Here is a 24,390-nt window from a genome sequence, read left to right on the forward strand (position 1 = left end):
TATCTGTGAGTACATAAACTTATACCCTGAGAACAAACTCCAGAGATGCCAGCAGAAACAGTTACAAATACCAAAATAAACTGAAATTAAATTCATTCTTGGGGAGAAAAATAGCATTTTAAATTATTCCTTACACAAAAGTCTATTTAGAAGACTTAATAGCCTCTGCTGAAACTAATCAAATAGAACAGAGCCAGTTTACACCAGATCCTAAACCTACATCAAAGACTTACACAAATAGATCAGTAACTCAATCCAAGAACACTGGACTGTTTGGGACATTCTCTTTCATGTTTCTTACCTAGGCATTAATCTTGCTAGCAGATTTATTTTCAATTATTGTAAAAGCAACTGCAATTTCACTATAATCAACCAGTGTCTCTTAACACTTTCTAAGGTTGTAGAGAATAAACCCACAGCTAAATTTTAAACAGGGGCCTAGCGATCACATAATAAAGAACCAGTTTTGATTAATAATAACAACTGTGAACAATGAGAAGTCTGTCTGATACAGTCAAGTACTCAGCAACCCTATTCATGCTTCAAAAAAAACCACTTCATAGACCAGCAAAGAAATATGAACTGGTTGTCTGAGCTGGCACAGAAAGAGTATGAACTAAGCAGTCTCACAAGAACAGTTGAACTCCTGGTTTTTTTTTTTCAGGCACCTCCTCTGACTTCCTGAATTACAGATTTAACACAAGAAATCACTGACAGCTGTACACTTATTAAAAGGTTCAACTTGAAAATCAATTGTGATTACTTACTCAAGTTGGTCATAATTAACACACATCAGTGGCACTTCTGTACTACAGCGCTGGTGAAATTTGTAGCCACAGGTCTGGCACCGGAATCCCTGGAAAAGCAGCTTTCGACAGAAGTCGCAGAACGCTAACGTGAAGAACGTTTTTCGTACCTACATTGTCAAAAACAGTCACAATTACCTAGAGTCCTTCTGTAAGCCCAAGATAGGCTATTTGCTCTTACCTCCCTCAGGTGTAATTACAAGCCTCTTTTGTCATGCTGGAGCTACAGTTTTATGTATCAAACAGATTTACACAAAAGGTTGTCTCCTTTTTAAACAGTTCTCATGCATTAAAACTTTTTCCAACTGTTTCTTGGAATTAATGCTTACTTCACTAGCAGTAAGAATAAGAGCAAAAAACCTGAAGCAAAACTTCACTATTATCATGTTAGACATAAACATTCAGAATTTATTTGGATACAACCTATAAAAACAAAAGCTGCTGAAATATTGTTTCATATTCTGATTTTTCCAGAAGCCAAAGAACATTTCTATCCAATACTCACAGGACTGGAAATACACCCTGGCATATATATATGTGTGTGTATATATATATATATATACAGGGCTTCAGTGTACAGTTACACATAGAGTTGTAATTTTGACTACTGAAACTCAGAAACATTTAGAATCACAGAAAAGTGATCATGCATCATCCCCAAGTTATAGGGGGGAAATGATTTAGTTAATTTTCAAATTTAGCAATACCTACCCTAAAAACACATTCTTAGTTCTATTATTACATGTAATAATCAGAATTTCAGAGGGATATACAAAATGTTAAGCCTACTAGAGTTCACTTGACTAGCCATAGCCCAAACAGCTTGTTTGAGCTAAACAGGTTGACTCAGCTTGCAGATAGAATTTTGCTGTTTTAAACTGAAATAGAAGGTCTTTCTTCCTGATGTGATAAACATTATTTCCAGGATTTTGTATGTAGCTGGAAACATTTAGACAGATTCTGTTTAGCAGCTTCCATTTACTTGGTGCCTTATCAGGTCAAAACATATTTGTGCACTGCATCATTGATGATGTCAGCACCGCTCTGGGAATAGTTAGTTCATTAGTTAATTGCTGCTGCAGAGCCAGCAGGGAGGCCCAGAATACATTTTATAGATACAGCAATACAAAAATAGTAGATTATTATTACAGCTCTGCAATGCAGTGCTGATTTAAACCCCCTACATTTATAGATTTTAGAGGGTGTATTCCAACCAAATGTGAAAGTTTTAAGGGTGATCAAGTACTCTAACATCACTTATTTCAAATACAATTCTATCTAATTCACTTAAGCTACTGTGATTAAAAACTTCTTTTGCAACTCCCACCACATCCCACAGATGCAAAATATTGCAAGTTGGTAATTTGAATTTGAAAGTACGAAGCTGATGTAACCCCACTCAACATCTCACAAAACCCAGTACATACGAAATTGTGTGTCGTAAGTGGCACATTCTCCAAAACTTCCACATGCAACTCCTCTCCCGTGAGCCAGGAAATGTCTGTGTCCCAGCCAATGGGCTTCTTCTCTCTAAAGTGCAAATAAGCCTCTCATTAGCATCAGCACACAGGCCCTTGCACGTCTCTTGCCAAAGCTGGGAGACCAGCTAAAAAGTTGCACTGTGGGGGGTTGCTACACAGTCTGCCTGCAGGAAACTTCAGAAGCAAGACTTTAGGCTCAGTACATAGCAAACAAAACACATCTTCCCTGGACAAACTGCATGAAGGACATGCACTTTTTCAACCAGCTCCAGTAGTGGCCAATTCCTTGTTTCCAACGTGGCAGATGCCTTTTTGATCAGATAGAGTGTTTGTGAAGGTACCTGTTGTGTAAGAGTTCCACAGAGATGGCTAATTGTGTACATGAAGATAATACACAAATTTTTAGGGCTGAAGACTCTTTCTCTTTTCCTCCCAAGGGAACTCTGTCTTTAGTTAAGAATGCATTATGGACAAATGAAATAAAACCAAGACGTTAACACAACCTATCTAATACTTGTTTCGTTAGCCTGAGTTTGATTAATGAGTGTTTTGCCATAATCTCATATTATTTTTCCTTTCTCTGAGCCTTTTCCTAGGAGTTAGACATTCTTTTCAACACGTCTGCGATGTGCAAACTGTTTAGTGCAAAGTATCACATAATTCTGAACTTTGTAAACAGCTTCTGGATACAACTCGCCATCTTGGGTAGCTCCAATAAGAGAGTCTAAGAGCAAAAAAGCACCCTACACAAACCATACCCATCTTGTATTCTGTAAACAGCACAGCATTCTGGAATAAGTCCTCTCATCATCAGCGCTTTTTTTAGGCTGTCTCGGACTGTCACTCCACATCTTGCTGGAACCTAGAAGCCAAATACAAAAGAAATGAGTTAAAACAATTTCCAATTTATCCCCCCAAACTGATGCAAACATTTTGACCCTCAAGTGCTAAAACCCACTCTTCAGGATGCTTTACAGAATTGTAGGCCAGAGTTTTTCAAAACCTTTTTTGTACTGAGGAAATTTTTATTGCTGAATAGTATATGAGGAAAGGAGCTCAGCTAGAAGAGAGAACAAGCTCTACACTTCTTTTAACATTTAGAACGAAATCTTCACTCAGTTCCAAAAGTGACTTTCAAACTTCACTCAATTGGAAGAAACTGGAGACACGGCTCACAGATAGCTAGTAACCACATACAGCTTTAATGTTACAGGCTGGCCTGAACATAAGTGGGGAAACATGCCAAGTGAAATTAAGTGAAGGAACTAACTTGGACTGCACTCAAAAAACCATTACGATAAAATGTAAGTATTTTATTTTCTATTTCTAAAACAGAATATAAGCATGCAAACAAGTGAAATAAAACAGTCATCTGAGTCAGGCAGACCATCACCACTCACTTTAACCTATATTTGTAACTCTACAGATACGTCTTATATGAAAAACATATTACTCTCTTCTGTTTCCTTGCTTGAAAAGTTCAGCTAACTAACAGGATGGGAAGAATGGAGGAGCACATTAAAACTAGCCAAATCAAGAACTGCACACTACATAAAGTAAAGGTATTTTCCTCACCTCTACTCTAATTGTAGGTATATCTTACACAAGTAAGTAGATCATCTCTAGGTATACCTGTCATTTAACTGCATATAGTGACAAGCCATAAAAAAAGAATAATACATGATCTGGTGACTAAGTGTAGTTAAGGTATTGAATATTATCTACTATTTTTAGAACTCAATAGTGAAAATATTTAAGGCTTCAGGCACTGTACACACTGGGATATCTCCTATAATCACGGACAGTACCTCGAACACAGATCAGAAGATTAAACCCACCAACTTAACAAACCTGACAAGTCTGTCTGAACACCTGAAACTCAATTCTAGCTTGCAAGTGGCTTAAGCCAGAGCACTCAGTAGCCAAAAGCAGCCTTTTAATCAGCTTCAGCTGGCTTTGGATCAGAGCCTAGTTTTTGTTCCTTGCATTTAAATTTCCATGGGTATTTAGGGGCTCTATGTCCTACTTAAGCATGACAGTGCAAGGTAGCAGTCTGTTTCAAGTAGCTTTGTGAACACCACTTCAGGTTACACTATCTATTGCATTTCTAGAACTCAAACATATGCTCTTTCAGAACATACAAATTAAAGGAATATTTTGCTTCACTATCTTCCTCTCATTAATGTGAAAGTGCCTCTTTACAGGATATTTGTGCATTTCATTGGTCAACACAAACATTTAAAAAAAAGGGAATTTTTCTTAATTCCTTGAAAGAACATTCTATAGCGTACTACTTTACAATCTTGATATTTAGCCTTAGGTGACTTTGGTTTACACATTGCATTCTTTTTTAATGTATCTTTTTATTAATCTAAGTAACTTTTTCCCATCCCACAAGTTAACACCATGGTATTCAATCACCTGTAGCTCATTCTTCCAGCATAAAACATCCTTAATTGTTAATAATACCATCATTGGTATTAAGAGGGAGCCTGGGAGCACCTATTATTGTCAACATGCTCAACAACATTCCACTGTAAACCAGCCCTCTGCTGCTTATGTCTTTTTCAAATTAATTGTTCACACTGAAACCAACTGTTCATGGGGTTGTTCTGTGACAGGTACCCCCTGCTCCCAAGCCCTGGAAACGTGGTTAGCATAACCAGCACCACATTACCAGGCATGCAGTCATTCCCTGTGACTGAGTGGGTCGTACATTTTTTCTCTTTCCCCTCATTACCAGATACTGAAGGTCCTGCCAACCCAGTTGACCAACAGAAGAGATTTCTTCTTCCCCTCCCCACTGGCCTCAAGGTCCGTGGGCACCCAGCTGACTATTCCTTCCCTTGCCAACCCTCAAGGTCCCAAGGGCACATGGCCACCAGGAGGTGGTGCTGGCCTGGTCACAGAACACGGACGGGTAACAGCACCCAGAGCACTGTGTATAAACTGCGCAGTTACCAGTCCAAATGGGGGTCTTGGACCAGAGCTGCTGCTGGACACTGAGACCGGGGACCCACCAGTGCCTGGGAAGTCCTCTCCATTCTCCAAGGATGGAAGGTGTGACTTGTATTCTTTCATACAAATATCGAGTCTAGATTATGACTGTTGTATTGATACAGTAAAACATGTATTAAAGATTTGTCTTAATCTGCAAAAGTGATTAGAAATTATAACTGAAGTTCTATTATAAATTCTGTATTATGCTACTTATAAATTGCACAATATTGATTCTGCTTGTAGAACTCATGTGCCATTCTAATAATAAATTCTGTGCTATACTAATCATAATATTGTTAAGAAAATAACTCTTTAATTGTCCCTATGATTTAGTGCCATCGTCATTCTGCCAAAGATCCCTGAAAGAACCTGTCTGTCCCCTCAGTGTCCTTCTCCCTGCCTCCAATATACATATTTACAACAAGAGAGTAAATATTTTTAAGAATCTAAAATCTCTGAGGATTTCAGAGGTGTGCTCCAACCTCCCACACACATTAGATCCAGTCACGAGCCATTTCAATGCAGGAAGCAAGTGTTCTTTGGCTCAAGGCTATTTTTCCACAAAGTATAGCTCCTGCTGGATTGAGGTTGAGTCCCCACAGATAGTTCAGGTCTATCTTTCCAGCAACCTCAGTCACTTCACCACTGATATCCACAGTGGCAGAAGAAACTGAAATACTTCAAAGGTGGGAGACAGATGATGGGGACAGAAAGGAGAATGAAGAGAGTCAGGAAAGAGGTTGGGCATGAAGGAGAAATGGGAGGAGAGGGTCAGGACAAACTTTAAGAACTTACTGGGGAAAGCATGTGTATACTGGGAGAGGGAATTGCTATCAGCAGGTTGGTGGGAATTAGACAAGCAAGACAGAGGGAGGACAGACTGAAGAGCTGAGGCTGAGGGCAGGAAAAAAAAAGATGTGATGAACCACCTTGAAGGGAGAACTGTTTCCCAACACTTGGGGAAGTACTGGGAGTACATCCTGAACAGGAAGTTTTCAAGCTATGATTAGGAGAAAAGGTGGCTTGCTTTGGACAAGGAACATTGGGGGAAGGAAGTGCCTAAGAGCAGCAATAGAGCCCAGCACAGAGCAGGAAGAGGTTCTAGCTTAGGCAGAAAAAAACTCCAAAGCAGTAAGGATTAAAAGCAACCAGGTTAGTAAAATCTTGACTTATGTGAGGGAGTGGAACAGGACAAGGAGGAAAAGCCAAGCAGTAGGAAGATGACTAACATTAAAGAAGAGATAAGCAGTCTTGTGGTCACTGGAAAACATTTTCTTCCTGCAGCACTGATCCTCCATAAATGATGACAACATCCTCCAGTAACTCATGAAGCAAAGAAATGCATCAGGAACCTAAAAGTTCCAATGGCATTAATTAATTACACTGGTGTAATTTTTTTTTCCTTTTAATGTTGCTAAAAACAAGACTTGTGAAGTTATAGGGCTTCTTTTAAGAGATCAATAAAGTTGGAAATGCAAACTCTCAAAATTTGGGAAGTGTCAGAATGAAGGTTACCTACAGCAACACAAGTGCATTAAATATCCTGATCACTTATCATTTGCTACTCCTCAGTATTAGTATCCCAAGTCCCCTTCATTAAAATCCAAGTCCTATTTATGCAACTTGCAATTAGAAACATGGGTAGAACATTTGTTCTCTTCACTGCCATTTGCATCAAGATCCAGCTAAAACGCAAAGAACTGTTTTTATTGCTTTCAAAAACCATCATGATCCTGAATCAGCATCGCATTTAGAACATTCTCTTACAGAACTCCTGAGCAGAGAAACATAAGGCCAAATTAAAAGAACTTAGTGCTAGAATAAGTCCCTGTAGTATTGATTAATCATTTTCCCAGACTGGTACAGCATGGTCTATCACCATCTGTGCATGCAGCCCTTCAGCCCCCTCCTTCAGTCCCTACTAGTGCCTGCTGTAAATCAGAAATCTCACCCTCCAAAGCATTCCCTCTGAAACCTCTTTTTGCCCCCACCTTCTTTTCACCCCCAAATTATGGCAATAAAAAGAAAAAGCTGGTTCCAAGAAAGTGATTTGGAGACCACCTCGGTCTTTAGAAAAACAAAGACCAAACCCAGCTCTTTTTTCCCGGCTAATAGACTCCTGCTGATTCCGAAGCAGGAGTTTCGGAACAGCTTCTTCCTCACCCCCAGGCAGAGGGAGGGTGTGTGGCCCCATAGCCTGGGAGGGGAGCGGGGAGCAGGAGCCCCACATGGCGCAGCCCCCGTGTGCCTGCCAGGAGCCGGCAGCTCCAGCACAGCAGGAAGGCACCAAGGCGGGTTATCAATTCCATCAAGAGTTTTGCCAGGATTCCCACAGAGCCTTTTAACTGAATCACATCAGCATTTTTCGACAAAATCAGTTCCCCAGGAGAAAATTTCTCATCGACTCCAAAATACACAGCACTCTTATGCCTGCAATCCACTACACTGGACAAAGTTGGTATTTTATTGAAACATACAACGTTTACTATTATTTAAAATCTATTTTGTTTGCATCCATCCGTTATCTCTTGATCCCTCTTTTAAAACTAAGAGAATTGAAATATGTTTCACAACGGTTACCACCTAGAAACTCATGTCGCTGAGCAGGGGATATACTTCCAAATTGTGACTGTTAAGGGCTTTCTTTTCAGGTTACTTATATACCTAAGATTTGTAGACCAGAAAAGGTTTAGCTTTTTATAGCAATTAGAAAGTTGATTCAGCAAGCAACTTTCAAAAGTGAAGAATATGAAAGTGTGGGCTATACAACACTAAGAAACAGTACAGAAGCTGCCAACACACACTGCAAGGTGTATTCAGTGTGTAGCTTAATAAAATACCAGAGAAGATAATTTACTTGAGCATCCTAAATTGGGCAAGTAGCAACTCAGGGAGACACCAAAACACATGCTCAAGTTTGCAAATGTTGAGCTCCAGGGAAAAAGACTGAAAATTATTCCAGATTGTAAAAATTCTCAAAGCAGTCTTATTACCTAGACAGATTAAACAGAACTGTAGCCCTTAATGTCCTCATTTCTTTTACTCACCTGAACTATTTCTAAGGACAGTAAGTATTTGTAACAGTATTATTGATATATATTTAGTACTGCAGCCACAAGTATTTAAGCAATGCATAATAAATAATTTATTTCTGTAAATCAGGTCATTCCCGATTCAGTAAGAAATTCGGGGCTATGTCCCTAAATAACTCTTACATCACTTTTCTAACATCAGACTAGAAACTGGCATTGTCTCAGTAAGTTAAAAATGCTTCCTTACACCAGTGTAGTTTCCAGTATTTTAGAGCAATAAAGAGACTGAAGAGACTGAGAAGCACCTCAAAAAAGCAATGCAAAGGTATTCCCTGAAAGTGGAGAGGTTGGTCAGCCCTGAATATCCAGTATTATACTTCTCAAAACTAGTTAGCTGGCTTTATTTTTCCCTCAGCCTAACACTGTCGTTCAGCTCACTTTAGCCAAGTGTAATGTATGTATGGTACGTAAGGTATGTGTAATATACCTTAGAGATTCAGAGCAATTCCAAACAATCAAGCAGACTACTGGGTACAACAGTGGAAATACGCCAAGTAGAATGGATTTAAAATATCACTTCAAAGTATTTGCTTACCACAACATACACACCCTGAAAGATCACAGTTTTTTCCCCTCAATACCCAAGACTAAAAAATTTCAGCCACATGTTCATAGAATTCATTGCGTTGGGAGAAAGTTAAGCTAAACTGTACTTTTGCCAAATAATTAGTTTGGCCTTCCAACATGTCAGGTTTTCTGGTAAAATCCAAACACGAGATCCACATTTAATTTTTCATCTCACCTAGGGAGGACAAATATTTCACCAAATCAGTCAGCCACTTCCTACAGCACTAACAGATAAAATTACCCTCCTTTGTGGCAAAAAGGACATAAGATGACATTGAACATCACATCTTCTAGAAAACAAAGAACACAGCTTTCAGAAACAGCTGTTCTGGATATCAGGACATGAAGCTCTGTCCAGTTTCCAGGAGAAAGCAGCAAAAAAATACATTCTTAATGAAGCATATTAGTGAGACAAATGAGAGGCAGTTTCATTGCATTAAGTCTTTTTTCCAATGGAAATCGAACAGAATTTACCCGTTTTACAAAGCTGTTACCATTCAATCAAATGCATTTCCTTTGCAAAGACATGGGTTACCAGCACCCATTGGCACCTCCGATGCAATTGTGTGTCCCTGCGTGTAAAACACAACAGACTGATCTATGTCAGTGCAGAAATACTTCCTCAAGAATATACCATCACTCAACCACACTGGATGAAACCTGTTGTACCTAATCAATGGCCTCCACGTATAATTTTTCAAGCTTTTGAGAGACAGCTCCTGAACTGTGTTCCGGAGAGTACTGATCATTTTAAAGGGGACAGTGGAGAGCAGATCTTCAAATTTTAGTTAGGGTCAATACCAGTGGCAGAAATTGTGAAGGCTGACAGTGACCTTCTAGTAAAATAAAGTTTGGAAAATATGGCTTTAGACTTCAGACTTGAGAGAAATGCTCATCTAGAAAAATAGCTGTAGCCACCAAACAGGCATGAAACGCCAGGACCTTGTGGTTTCTGTTCAAGAGACAAAAAAGTCAGCTGGCTGCTCTCCAAACCAAAACCCACACGCATTAGAAATATAAGGTACAAAATAGTTGAAATAAATCCTTGTAATAGGTCAGACCCAGAGTGCACTTTAGATTCCTGTCTCAGCTGATCACACTCCAAGTGCTTTAAAGGCAGCGTGGGGGCAAGAAACTACAGCAGAAGGGCTAAAATTCACATCCTTCTCTAAACTCTTGCAACTGATCCTAAAACCATCTTCAGGTAGTATACACATTCTCTACAAATATTAAAACTCTCTCTGGCTACTTTGCTTAAACAACACAAGAAGCATGAATTTAAGTATTACTTACTAGACATGGAATTAAAACATTTATTACGATTATTTTCAGATTTGTGACTTGCATTCCATTTCACTGAGTGCCTGCCTAGCACATTATGAGGTAAAGGAAGCATGCTCCAAACAGTATTTTTTTTTCTATCATTCATTACTTTCTACAGAAAGACTTTTCAACTCATAAGGAATCATTAAACACTCCTTACTTGAGTAAAAAACAGCGATCAGTGTTGCACATGGCATTCCAGATGACAGGCCATCAGTTTTATAATGGCAAGTTTTCAAAAGTGTTTCACTTTGCAATCTAAGACAGTGTGTCAATAAAACTGTAGTAGATTAAATTACTCTCTTTTCAACACATATGCCTTTGAATTTATCCAGCATTTGAGGGTAGCTTGTGGTGAGTTATCCCTGGCAGGCAGCTAAGCACCACCTAGCTGGTTGCTCACTCCCTTTTCAGTGGGAGGGGAGAAGAGAACTGGAAGGACAAAGAAAGAAAACTCCTTTGGGAAGATAAAAGACAATTTCATAAGTGACAGAATAAATTTTCCTAGTGATACAGAAGTATCAAGTGAAGTTTACTTGAAAGTAAACTAACATTTATTTCATGCCACCAGTCTGTGAATAAGATGCATAAAATTCCAAAGTATTCAGATACATTCAGCAACCAGCCATTGGCACAGGCTAAAAATAAACTCAATTTCCGCTGCATGTTTGATATAACATGGGAGGTTTTAATTGTATTTTTGATTAGAAAAACCTAATCATGTCAAACCAGGTGTGTAATTAAAAGCAAGAAACTGGTTTATTCAGCTGCCTGAACATCCCTTCTCTAAATTTTCCTTATACTTGACAGGTGAAACTGGTAGGGCAGCTTAAATGCCTACAGAAATCCAGTGCTTACTACTTAGCGAGCTTGAGGCACAAACTCACAGCATAAACTACAGAAAGCAAGATGCAAATCTGAAGTCAACAGAAATGAATCAAGTACCAGATTTAAAAACACAATATTTGAAGGATCCCAGTTGTGCATGCATGATGAATTAATTTATGCTAAGAATTTACATAGAATAAAAATAGCTTATTCTTCTAGTCTTCATGACTGCAGAGATCATCACATGATTGCTTACCTAATTAAAAGGCAGATGTACTAATAAACCAAGGTGTGACAAGAGTGAGACACTCAAGAATTGTCCCCATGCACAGCATTCACAGTCCTGTTTAGTTCCTTTAACTCTTAAATGTACAAATTGTCACTTTTAAAAACTCAGTCTCACATTCACATTTTGAGAACTTCCATTAACTTTCCAATATATGTGTAACTATGAGACACATATGAAGCATACCAACACAAAACCAAGCAGAAAAGCTTTGCTGGCCCAGATTTATGCTGAGTTTTTACATAAAGCATCTCTAATTACTCTTAAACTTCAAAATAAAGCAAAACAAAGAACAACCAAAGCCCCCACAATATTCTATAGTTGAACACAGAAGAAAGGGTAACTTCTTTTGTTACCCGAAGCATTACTTTCAGTTTAGAAGCTACCATGGAAATTTTTTGACCTTGTGCTGGGTGATAACACACAATGGTTTGATCCTATCAAGAATCTGCAGGCAACTGAAGTATTTGGAGGCCACCAAGCTTTCTCAAAGCATGCACAGCATCTGGTTTGTTTTTTTTTTTGTTCCCCCTTGCTTCACTGTCCCCCCCCAGATCACTATAGATAGAAATGGAATTCAAACTGACCAAATCCACCCCTTGCTCATGCTGAGAGAGAGAGAGAAGGCATTGGAGCTGTGAGAGGATCCTTTATAAATGCAACTGGGGAGAGCAGTGGAGACTCCTTACCACCCTCACAGCCACTCCACCAAGAAGGCCAGAAGACATGAAGTGAACACTTCCTCTGGAAGCTGGTAATGTGCAGAAAGCAGCAACAGACTACAGCAATGAAGCACAAGACCTATCACCACCTGATGCCTTTCAAATGCCCATCATTTCTTACACTTCAACACTGTTTTCCTGTAACTTTCCACGTGCCATACCATCACTCAGTAGAGTTCATTTGCTTTCAGACTGGTTTTTTTCCCACTCTAAGTAGTTGTCCAGAAGGGATTTCTTGGGTAATCAGAAATATTCAGGGCTGCTACTCAGCACGTTATATGATCTTGTTCATGAAGTACTTGAGTTAGAACCCCACTCACTGCACTCTCCTTTCCTAGAATACTCTCCTTCTTTCCTTTTACTAGGACTTCACTACAACATCAAAAACTTCCTAATATTGTTCCTCTGCAGAGTTATGACCAGTTTTAGCTACTTGTTTTTATACCAGGCCTTGCATTAAATGGCTTTTCTCAGAAGCCCTTATGTCACTCAGTATAAAGTAGCATGTGGCAGACAAACACAGATGATGATTACGCACACTACACGTAACCACGCCCATGGAATTCCTAACCACAAGACACAAATTTCTAGTATCCATAGCATGCTTTTAATGGAGGCTGAACAGAGCGTTTCCAAATAGAAAACACTTAAACTCCTAAAATTCCTGAGTGACAAATAGCTCAAATTTGGAAGACAACCCACGGAAAATACCATACATGCCTGACCTATTCTTGTGCTCTTTCATCATGACAGCGAGATACTCCAGATATGTCCACAAAATGTTTATTCCATTCCAGGTTTCAGAATGCTTTCCTCCAAGAGACCAGCATCAACTGCTGGGCCACAGGAAAACTGTCTAAAAATTTGTACTAGCATTTTAAGGTCTACAGTGAGCAAGCAATGTAATTGGATTAATCATTTAAACTATTTTGTCAGCTTCCACAGAGCAAAACTTGGATCTGTTTTTGCAATTGGGAATGGAGGTTTTTTCCTTATCCCAAATCTACCAGTTAAAAATTGATGTGCAAAAGATACTTTACCCAGGTCCTCAAAGAATGTTCCTGCAACCCTCAAAGAAAAAAATAACAAAAAACAACAAACCAACCAAAACAACAATCCCCCCCCAAAAAAACCCCCCACACAACTCAAAGCAATCCCACAAAATGCTTAAATTCTGCCCTATATGCAAATACCATATTCCTGTATTCTTTACACTCACAGAAAGCTTTTATATTCATTGCCTGTAACTCCTTCAGTTCATTTTAAACTTTTTCACTGTCTTCTTCCTCCTATATAAACTTGAAGTCATCCTATTTGTTCCATACCTCTGGATCAGTTGATAATCACCATTCTCCTTGAATTACTGTCCCTTCTCAACAAGCAGCTATGTGTCTACTTCTGTTTATTTGCATGAGCACTGTCTTCTGTCTCTTTTCTCTCTCTGCATGCACATTCAATCAGACAATTTGGGAAAAAAAAAATCCTAATCCACACCACAACTAAGACTGCCCAAGGCTGTGCTCCCTTCTACCAAAACCTAGTCTCAGCATGTAATGTGATCTCTCAGACTTACAGCACCCAGCAGGATATCAGAGCTCCTATACTTTCCTTCCACCTCCAGAAGCTCTCCCTCAATCAGCGTTGTTGTTACTACGCATACCAGACATTTAGATTCCTAACCCAAACAAGTGTTAAACTAGTATTTCCCCGAATTCTGCCACTGCTTGGATAAGCCTCGTCAACTTGTTCCACAAAATAACTTTTCATCTCAGGTGGACTTTCACCATCTTGCATTTTTATGATTTCAGCATCCTCCTCTCTGGCCTAGAACAAAAAGGAACAAACCCACCTGCACAGACTTATCCCAGTCATATTTGTGTGGAATGCTTCTCCAAAGGACATGTGTCTTGCCAGTTGAACTAAGCCAATAAGGAAAGAAGTATACATGTTTATCTCTCTGCATTATAGGGGATAAAATTCCCCCAGCACAGAGAAGAAAAAACAATCTGTTGTTTCTTCTAGGAAGTTGTTCAGAGAAAGAAACTTCTCTTCATCCCTTTCCAGGCCAAGGACAAGGAAAATAATCTTTTTTTCTGACACTACTTACTCATTGATTTCCCTCCAGCTAACTGAGGTGACTATGTGGTTTTGCTTTCAAAAAAAAGTTACTTCTGAACCGTGTCCTGTAGTGAGCTGAACCAAAATGCTCACTTCAAATGATGAGCAGCACTAGGCTTTGCCACAGACCAGTCAGGCTTTCAGGCAACCACCTTCACACCTTGTCCTCCATTAGGAAAAGGTCTGTGGAATGCTCTGCCTTGTCATGACACACACAAAGAAACTTCCTATCAGCTACACCACCTCTGCACCACAATCACACTGAACACCACGGTCTCATTTCTTTGTACTCCCATCAGTTTCCTTAAATTGTATTTTGAACTGGAGTTAGCTCCAACAGATGTATTTGCTTGATCCTACACAAACAATAACACATAGAGAACTCTCAACTAACAAGGCAGTTGCTAGTCAAAAATGTAAGATATGCAAGCAACTCCCCCCCATTTCCTGCATTTTTAGGAGCTCTAAACAAATAGCAGAAGGCTGTTGGAGCACTTGGGATTGCTTCAGAGTGATCAAAGATAAATAACAAGGTTGTTTCTCCATTACTAACTCAATTCCAGTCACTTTAAGTCAGTTTAAGAAATGTTATGGCATTCCCAGACAAAAATAAACAGACCCGTTAGGATCTGACAACATTCCTCCCCTCCTGAACTGGAAGTAAAGACTGAAATTATTATGGTGATACTAACAAGATTTTCTTTCAGAAAAAGGTATTAATTGAAAGCAATTGAGGTGGGGAGAAGATTGCTGCAACACTGCAACTTTACCAGTATCTCTCCTTTCCAGCCACCTGCTTGACTGTAGAACACATCAGCCTTACTGTAACAGCCATAAGGAATGGGAACTAGGGCAGGGGGAAGGCTCTAATGGCAAGTACCATGTACTTCCACAAGGAATCTTCTTCCTGCTTCAACCCATCACAAGCTGCCTGGTATACTTGAACATCCTGAACTACCATCACAGCTACATAAGCAAATGGCTCAGTTAATGGGCACAAGTGAGACACAACCGGTCTGCTTCTGAAGCCAGAGGTTACGAAGGAAGACAAATGTGTGCAACACTTCTCTATCCACTGAGAGAATGAAGGAAGCAGTCTCAGTGTTCACTGAAAAATGCTGGATGCTTTTTTAGGCTAGTAACCTATCATCTGACTGCTAGCCATTAAAACTGCACTGTAAATCACAGAATCTTACACTGTGGCACCCAAAACTGCACACAGTGCTCAAGGTGAGGCCACACTTGAGTAGAGGAGGAGAATCACCTCTAGTGATGCTGTGCTTGATGCTCCCCAGGATTCAGTAAGCTGATGCAGTTCCTTCTGAATTGTGGTTGCTCCTGGCATTTCCTCAGTTTCCAACAGACTACATGTAGGATCAATAAATACTAAAAACAAAGTGATTACATTAACAGTCACCATACAAGAAATTCCTGACTTTCTCAATAAAATGAGCACTGGTTCAAGTTTCAGAGAAATGAACTTCAGTTCCAAGGCCAATAACCCCCACACTCAAGAGCTCCTATAAGCACCATTTCTCAGCTTTAAACCAGAGATAACTTAACAGTATTTGAAAAAAAAAATAAGGAAAAAAGTTCAACTTAGTAACACAACTTGATCTAAGCAGTGTGTAAAACTGAAATAAAAAGAACCAAAGCAAGCTGGAAACTAGCTGCAGAGCTGGACTTGTTCAGCCTCCAGTAGAAAGCTGGGGACAGAATCAAGAGCCTCTACCTGACTATACGGAAATTAAACCACATTTCCCTGCTAGAAGGAGCACCTAGATTCAGTGCTGGGAAAAACAGAACAGGATTGAGGAGGACATAAAAAAGGAGAGACAAAGAAGCAGAACAAGAGTATTGCAGATGAGGGGAAAAGAGTAAGAGTAGAATTATACTATGTGGTTTAGAGGACAGGAGAACACATAGGAGAGACAAAAAAGGTAATGCACAGAACAGCTCAGGAAGTGATATGCTGTGATCCTTTACAGGAAAGAAACAAAACCGACTTGTGAGCCCCATGACAGGGGCTGCAAATAGCCAGACAGGGTGGGACAGAACACATGAAGAAACCAGGGTCCCTCCAAAATCCAGTACCTTCTCTCCAGATTTCACTCTGTGGGTAGTACTGTGTGCTTAGACTTTCCTCAAGAGACAGACAACAGAATCACCTGGCTTTACACTGTACATTCTGCAGTGGTCACAGTCTACACTAAACTCCCATTCCCCAGGTCAAAACCCAAATATTACTTTCAATCTTCAGCAATATCTTGAACAATTAAGCAATATTAAAAAAGAAAATCAGGTGACAACAACCACCCTCCAATGCTGTTCCCACTTTAAGTCTCTTGCTCAGTGGGGTGGGGGAAGAATGAAAGGAAAGTGGTAGGGAAAGGGTGAGGGCATGTTCCAATGCTCAGCACTACTCAGTTTATGTTATCTTCTTTTTACCAGCAACTCAATTTCAACGGGCAGTAACAATCCAGAGATAGCTGACACCTGACTGACCGCTGCAAAACGTCCTGGTTTGACATGGACTCTTGTTGTCCATTCATTTCCCACCCTCTCTGGAAACACAGCTCCCCTGCTAAATTTGGATTACGTACCACCTTGCAAAATAGAGCCTAGACTATGGCTTGTCAATAATTTCATGTATCACAGTTTGCAGTGTATTACGCTAAAGCACATATCAAGGCTCTTCAGTTGGCAGCTCTTAACTGATTAAAAAATCCCTTCTCTAGCAGCAAAAAGTCAACTACTCTTCCATGACTTCAGGAATCACATGAAGTAACATTGTCAAAACTGATAAACGCCAGGTTTCAAACAGTTTGTGGGCAACATTTCTTGACCCCTCTAATAGCAACCATGCCCCTCCCCATGCCAGTTCTCTACACAAGGCCTGAGAGCATCATGGTCTCCACACAAACACTCACCGCAGTAAGTAGGGAGGAAAAACAAAAAAAGAAAAACCTCCAAGCAATCCTGCACAGCCCTTCTTAGCTGCAAGAGGCTGGTTCTTGCTCTAAAGAACCAATGCTGCTAGTAACTCTGACAACATAGAAAACACTTCCTCCATCTTGCCCTGTTAAACTAGTCAATAATTTTGTATAATACAAGAAATAGCACTTACTGTCCCTTTCTAACTATTGTAAAATGGTAAATTACTATTTATCCAAAAGCTGGTTTGAGAAGACTATTTCTTGAGGTATCTTCATAGTTATAAAACTCCTGAAGGTTCTGTATTCTGTATTATTGCTCTAATGGACTTCTTTGCCTTAATCCTGTCAAAAACATTCACAAGATCAAAACAACTGAGTGTGGCAGAGCACAGTTATCATGACACTTTCTCTGACCTCCTCACAGGTAGCTTTTCAGCTCTTAAATTAACTTTTGCATACAGAGGGAGAGAGATACAGGAAATAATGAAGTTACAAGTATGTGAATAGAAACTGACTCACCACAGTCCTTTGCTTGTTGGGCAGGAAGACTCTAACAATAGGCTTCTGTGGAGACTTAGGGTTATTCCGTGACATATCAGCAGGGTTTTGATAAACTGAAAGGGATGAAGGTGCTACAGAGAGGCTAGAGGAAGAAGATGATGCAACTGTGTCTGTAGAAGCTGAACTGGAGACAGAGAAATCAGTTCCATTCCCCATGGATTCCAGTAACTGCTGTTCTCTCTGCTGTAGAGCATCAAGCTTGCTGGTGTACTCTTCATAGGCCTGTAAAGGAACAGCAGCTGTTTTAATCAAGTAGTAGCCTCAGACAAAACGAGAAATCTAAATTTGGAACAAACACGAAACAAAACACTTCCTAAACTAATACAAATTTCCCAGGAATAGGAACAAAATGGCCTGGTCAAATTTTTCAGGACACAATGAAGGAATGGCTTTCAATACATCATGTTAAACCTTCTGAACCAACAAGTAATGTTTTAATAAATTAGATGAAGAAATGGATAAAAGAAATCATAAGTTACAGTTTCAGAGCACCTGCACTGAAGATTCTAATACATAATCTCTTTAAAAAAACCCAGAAATCTTTAACAAATGTTGTCAGCTGCACTGCTGAATTACTGTGCTCCAGATAAATTTATCATTCTGTTGGAATGACAGTTAAATACCTCTAATGCAATAACTAAGAGAAAGCTCAGATCTGCTTTTTATCATCTGTATCTGACAACTCACCTAGCTCACTGTTCACCATCGTTCACCTCTGGCACTATCCTTTCATACCAAATGGGACAAAAAATGTTTTTCATTTAGAACACAACATAGTTTGCCCTGTTTCAAAGCCAACGAAAAACATGGAAAAGTGTTCCTTTGAAAGTTTTTTAACATCTTTTCAGCATGTTTATGTAAAACCTGATTACACAGATCAAGTTTCTTAAGCAAACAAACAAAAAAATCAGTAATATTAAATTTGCCCATTAAGTCTTTATTAAATGTAGTCAAGTTAAGCAATAGTGCCAAGATCTATAAAACAAATACATAATCAGTATATATTTTTATTTCAAGTTTGTTACTCACAACTTTGTAACAAGAAAATTTTGGTCGGTATCCAAGTACTAGAACCATTTCTTCAGTATATAAATTAGTAAAATATCTTTAAAAACCTGAAACAGTTTAGCAACCTGTGTTTCACGCTACAGAACCATGTCAGTGTTAACTGGAATGCTTAGACCTTTACAGAAAAGAAGAAACAAAGATCTTCCAAACCTAACATGTAAGCAATAGGGAACGGAATTTTCTACTTCTCTCTACAGCAAGGCCAAGATCCATACCAATATGCATAAATTCTTCAATGATATTTTCAAGTATATTTATACAAAAGAAAAATACTTTCTGGTTCTGTCGTTTAAAATTATTTATTTTATTTGATTTCCTAGTTTTTTGTTCATAACATGTTGCTAATTAAAGTTACAGGAGAATTTAACTGACCAAAAGTCTGCAGCATCTACATGTGGAAAAAGAAAAATAGAGAAAAAATAACCAGCATTCAGTACTGTAGCCACAAGTATTACATTTTATTAGGAGTTTATTTCTCCGATTTATTTCTCCAGGTTAAATGTGCAGGCTCATCTAATCCAAACTGGTGTTGCTGAGTAAACAGTGGCTCACCCCTCCCTTTTTAAGAAAGCTTAGCATCCTCCCAGGATGGACCTATGTTCAAAATGAGTCATCACCCCCACAGCATTAACAAAGAAAATGATAATTTGACAGTGAGGAATAAGAAAGAAAAAGCATTTTAAAGAATGGTGGTGAACATCACAGTTGCAAATTCTAAATTTTATGGGTTCCACTTCTGATAAACATATATAAGCTGCAAGAAACTGAAAACTATTTTCTATTTCTTTTAAAAACAGAAGATGTCTAGCATTTCACAAATAGACCCCAAACTCTGAGACTTAAAATCAAAACATCTTCACTCTAACCCAATTGTACTGTCAAAAAATAAATTGAAAGGTTACCCAACCATAAATAATGGCATTTTTTGGCTGTAGAGTAACACAAGTGTCTCTCCTACTTCCAGGATCAACTTCTCATGGAAACTTGAGTAAAAGCTCCATGTGTCAAGAATTATTTTCAGTAAACAAAAATTAGGAAACATAAACTGTTACCATTTCACCAATACTTCTCTAAATACTTACTTCCCTTTCTCATGAACATTGCAAAATATTATTCAAACACACGCAACATTACATTGCTTCCGGACACTTGTGGGTTAGTTCCTTCACAAAATTACACACAACTTTCAAAATACTCAATCCTACAATGTTTATATTGGCAGCTTAATCTGTCACTAATGCAAACTCAAAGTCAAATGATTTATCTTAAGAGAATAAACAATGAGTATGGAAAGCTGGGAGCTGCTGCTGGCTTTGGGTTCTATACCACTGATTTCTGCAAAAAGCTCTGTATTTTTTGTGAGAACAAAAGCTCTCAATTATGCTACAGCAATTCAGTGTCATAGCAGAAGATCCCCTAGTAAAACATAAAGGAAGCAGAAATGCATTGCTGAACTTTAAGTACAATTTGCTCTTTAAAAAAAAGAAAAAAAAAATTCTCCTTATACAAAAAGAGCAACAGTACGTGCAGCAGAAACAGAATACCTCCAATAAAATTTCATTTCACTAAGGTTAAGTACTTTGGAGAAACAAAGTTTCATCTGATGATTAGCACCAATAGACTTTAAGGCAACAGCACCAAGTCAAGACAAGAATTACTCTATAGAGTTAAATTCAATGATTGTTACATCAGCAAAGCTGACGTATGGCAAGTATTTCTAGCTAAAAGAAAGATTATACTGCAGATTTGGCCTATCTACAAAACTGATCTGCAGCAGCACAGCCACCTTAGCAGATGGGCATCAACAGCTACACAAACCTTCAAGTCAGCCAAGGCCCTCTACATCAACTATGAGGTTTATTTCTGACAGTGTTTTTCAAAAACAAACTGTAAAAATTAAAATTAGGTCACAGATCAATAAGATGAATATTCAAACAAATCATGAAATCAAGGATTCCAAAGGCATTTCAGAAGGAAGAGTTTATGAAATCGAGACTGCAATCCAATCAGTTCACATATTCCCATTAAGAAGTAAGGTTCTACATAAAACTTAAATCTTGCTTGATAAAGAATTACAAGAGAGAAAACAAAAAAATGAAAAAAAAAGGTTGGAAGATATCCGCAGAAGTCATCTAGTCCAAACAAGTGTTTAGCACAAAAAAAATTTTTAAGTTCAATGAGGCTGCTCAGGGCCTTGCCAAAGCAAGCTTTGCAAGTCTTGAAAGATGGAGAGCCCTCAACCTCTAAGCAGCCAATTCCAGAGCTCAAAACCCACACTCGTGATGAGGAATTGTCTCTTATGAAATGAACTTGATGCTCACTGTGTGTGACATTGCCCCTTCCCCGTTTGCTGTGCATGTCTGCATAGGTCTGACCCTCTCCTAACATTGAAAGAGCCTGCAGATTCCTCCTGAACCTTCTCTTCCCCGTGCTGAACACCACCCCAAAGCAGCCACACAGGTAATGAGTGGATGGATGGGTGCCTCTTCATGCTGGCCACATTTGCTGATGCAGCCCAGCGTGCAGTTTGCTGCTGGTATCATCAGGGTGGGTCACTGACAGCTCAGACTGCTCCCAGCTTAGTGTGAACTTAGTTTTATTTCACAAAGTATGTATTTGAAAAGTTGAATATTAGATTAAAATCGGCAGAACTTGTCAATCTACACATAATCCTATGGCTATCAAAAATAGAACAAAAAGTGAATTTTAATTATATTGCATATCAGTATATTTGCATACCATATAATAATCTTATACACGTGAGAATACCCCTGAAACTTCAGCTAAGTAAAATGCATCAAGGCCTGATAAGCTGCAAAGTCCAGCTAAAGCATTATAAGATGGCATGTTTATATTCAGTGTGCACACATGCTGAAATACAACTGCTGTCTTATTCTGCTGCATACATTCTGCAGTTTTAACTGTTGTGAATACTCAGGAGCAGCAGCCTTAAAGTTACTTCTTAAACGTTGCAACCTACTGACAAAAGAAAATGACCTCAGAAGTCAACAGAATTTGAAAGATGTAATGCAGATATGCCAAAAGAGTTCTGATGACAAGATAAGGACAAAGGGTTTTTTCAAAAATACGCGTATTTTTTTCTTACATATAATTTATATTATATTTGAAATTTGTTTTCTTGGGCCATGACCAGGCTATACATTCTAGTAACATCATCTAAGGAAATAAAAAGCAACAATTTTAAAATTTTAATTAATCAGTGAGAAACCTAAGTAGAAAAACATGACTTCTCCTTCTCTCTGCCCCTTAGTACATCTGGTTAGAACACCAGTCTAAATTCAAGCAGGTAACTGTCTTTGCCATGCTCTCTCTCTCCCTCAGTCAACTTTAGATACTATCCACACAGTGCAAGACTTAAAAGCCTGAACTGCAGGTTCCTGGTCTTTGAAACTGAGATTGTGTTTCTATTTAAAACATGTCTGACCTTTTAGGCTGTTGATCAAATGCAAATCCCACTAAGTTAAATGGGAGCTGAAGATAGACAGTAACATACGTCATGACTTCTTCATTTAGTAAGACTCCTAAATCTGTACTTAGTCTAACTTTAGACACTCCAGTTTTGGTCCAACATATTTGAACAGCATCTGTTAGGAGCCTGGTAAAAACCAATCTGAAATTCCCCAGAGGGCCACCAGGTTTCCCAGTGTCTGTATGCAGTGTTAGCATTTTCCTGGAATCCCACAGTCTGGAACAATCACCAAGATCTATTTCAGACGGTATCTGCCTGCTGTTGCAATAAGCATACTTCAGATCAGCAAAGAGGTAATCTTCTTTAATTAACTAATTTGACCTCCTGCATCGATTCTTCAGATACACAGGCATAAGAAATTAAATACCCTCCTGATGTTCAACAGCCAAACTCTCAAAACTGAGAACAGCAATGCCTCTGAATAAAACACATCCAGGCAAAGAGAAAGCCAGGAAAAAAATAAAAATCACGGTAGCTGGGGGCAAACATGCCTCTACCTCCACGATTCTCATTTTAAATTGCTTCCAAGAGTAGGAGTAAGAAAGAGAATGATTCCTTCAAGACAGTATTAGAAAGCTGACCGAGTATTAAAACTTATTTTGATACCACTGTAATTCTGTGCATTTGCATAGTGTTCTATTTTGTGTGGAGTCCAAATTAAAAAACCAAAATCAAACCAAACAAACCTCAAAAGACCTGGCAGCTTAGTCTTGGACTGTTAACTGAAGTAACCTACTGGTCCAGAATGCAACCCCATCCCAGACAAGAATTTCCATGCGAATGGGCCAAAACTCTTTCAGTTCTCAGAGGGAAGCGCTGGTAGGTAATACTGTACACATGACTATGGGGTAAAAAGGACACACAGCAGCTGGGAAGTTTAAAGAGGTAAGGCCTCCCTGAACAGTCATTAAGAGTCTACAAAGGCTAACAAATCTGATTAAGTCATTTAACCACGATCCCTACCTTCTGAGTTTGAGCTGAGTGCTTTTGGCCAGCCTGGGTCTGTGCAACCCATTTCAGTTTGTACACTACATTTGTTACCAATACACAGGCCTTTATTCTCCTTGCCTTAACTCAGGCTACCCTTTTCATCAGTATTTTGTTGGTAGAGACAAAAGAAATACAAATTTTGATGGATGTTCCAAAGAATACATAAGTGCATATTTTAACCATTTTTGCTAGTGAATCCCAGGTTTTCCCAGTATCATAATAGCAGCCTTCTTTGCAGTAAAGATTTCCAATATTTACAATGCTTAGAAAAACCCTTAGGAAAAGGGTTTTTCCATGGTGAGTCACAAACTATGTATTTTGGGAAACAGCACTTCAAGGACTGATATAAGGCACTAAGAAATTATGTGGGAAGACAAAAATCATTGATGTTTTCAGCTACCGAGATACAGAGTGCTTCCAAAAAGTGTGGTAAAACCTATTGAGAAGCTCCTGCAGCCTCTTTCCAGGAGAAAATAAAATACAATTAATGATATTTCTACATCTACTGAGTCAAGCAGTTATTTCAAATATTTGGAGCACCTCTCCTATGAAGACAGGCTGAGAGATTTGGGGTTCTTCAGCTTGAAGGAGGCTCCAGGAGACCTTACAGCACCTAAAGGGGCCCTACAGGAAAGCTGGAGAGGGGCTTTTTACACAGGCATGTAGTGACAGGACAAGGGGCAATGGCTTTAAATCGAAAGAGGGTGTGTTTAGATTAGATATTAGGAAGAAATTCTTCACTCTGAGCATGGTGATGTATGGAACAGGTTTCCCAGAGAAACTGAGGACGGCCTGTCCCTGAACTGCTCTAGGGATGGGGCTTTGAGCCATTGGTCTAGCTGGTTTAGTGAAAGGTTACCAGCCCACGGCAGGGAGGTTGGAACTTGATGACCTTGAAGGTTGCTTCCAACCCAAACCATTCTGTGGCTTGACAGTGATTTCCAGGGGTCTGTTTGAGCTGAGGTCACACACAGTGATTGGCAGAAGTTAAAAGTCAAGATTACGTAAGAAGGAAATCTGGCTACAAGCCATTTTTGGATTTTAATACAGTCATTGCTTACTAGATGGATTCTTTCCTTCAGACAGAACAAACAGAGAAGTTTTTCTTAATATCATATTAGA

The 24,390-nt window shown here is 39.0% G+C and overlaps 1 protein-coding gene across 2 annotated transcripts in view; it reads right to left on the reverse strand.

Annotated features, from left to right (window-relative positions):
- Positions 1 to 24,390, reverse strand: part of BRAF (B-Raf proto-oncogene, serine/threonine kinase) — an 80,600-nt gene that overhangs the window by 35,362 nt on the left and 20,848 nt on the right. For both annotated transcript variants that reach the window (XM_032106900.1, XM_032106901.1), the window contains exons 3-6: positions 17,679 to 17,942; positions 3,046 to 3,149; positions 2,234 to 2,336; positions 768 to 916 (exon numbers count right to left, since the gene is read on the reverse strand). In XM_032106900.1, coding sequence (XP_031962791.1) covers positions 768 to 916; positions 2,234 to 2,336; positions 3,046 to 3,149; positions 17,679 to 17,942 — 620 coding nt within the window. The remainder of the gene's footprint in view (positions 1 to 767; positions 917 to 2,233; positions 2,337 to 3,045; positions 3,150 to 17,678; positions 17,943 to 24,390) is intronic.

Source organism: Corvus moneduloides, chromosome 4, assembly GCF_009650955.1.
Source record: "Corvus moneduloides isolate bCorMon1 chromosome 4, bCorMon1.pri, whole genome shotgun sequence".
Lineage (NCBI taxonomy): Eukaryota > Metazoa > Chordata > Aves > Passeriformes > Corvidae > Corvus > Corvus moneduloides.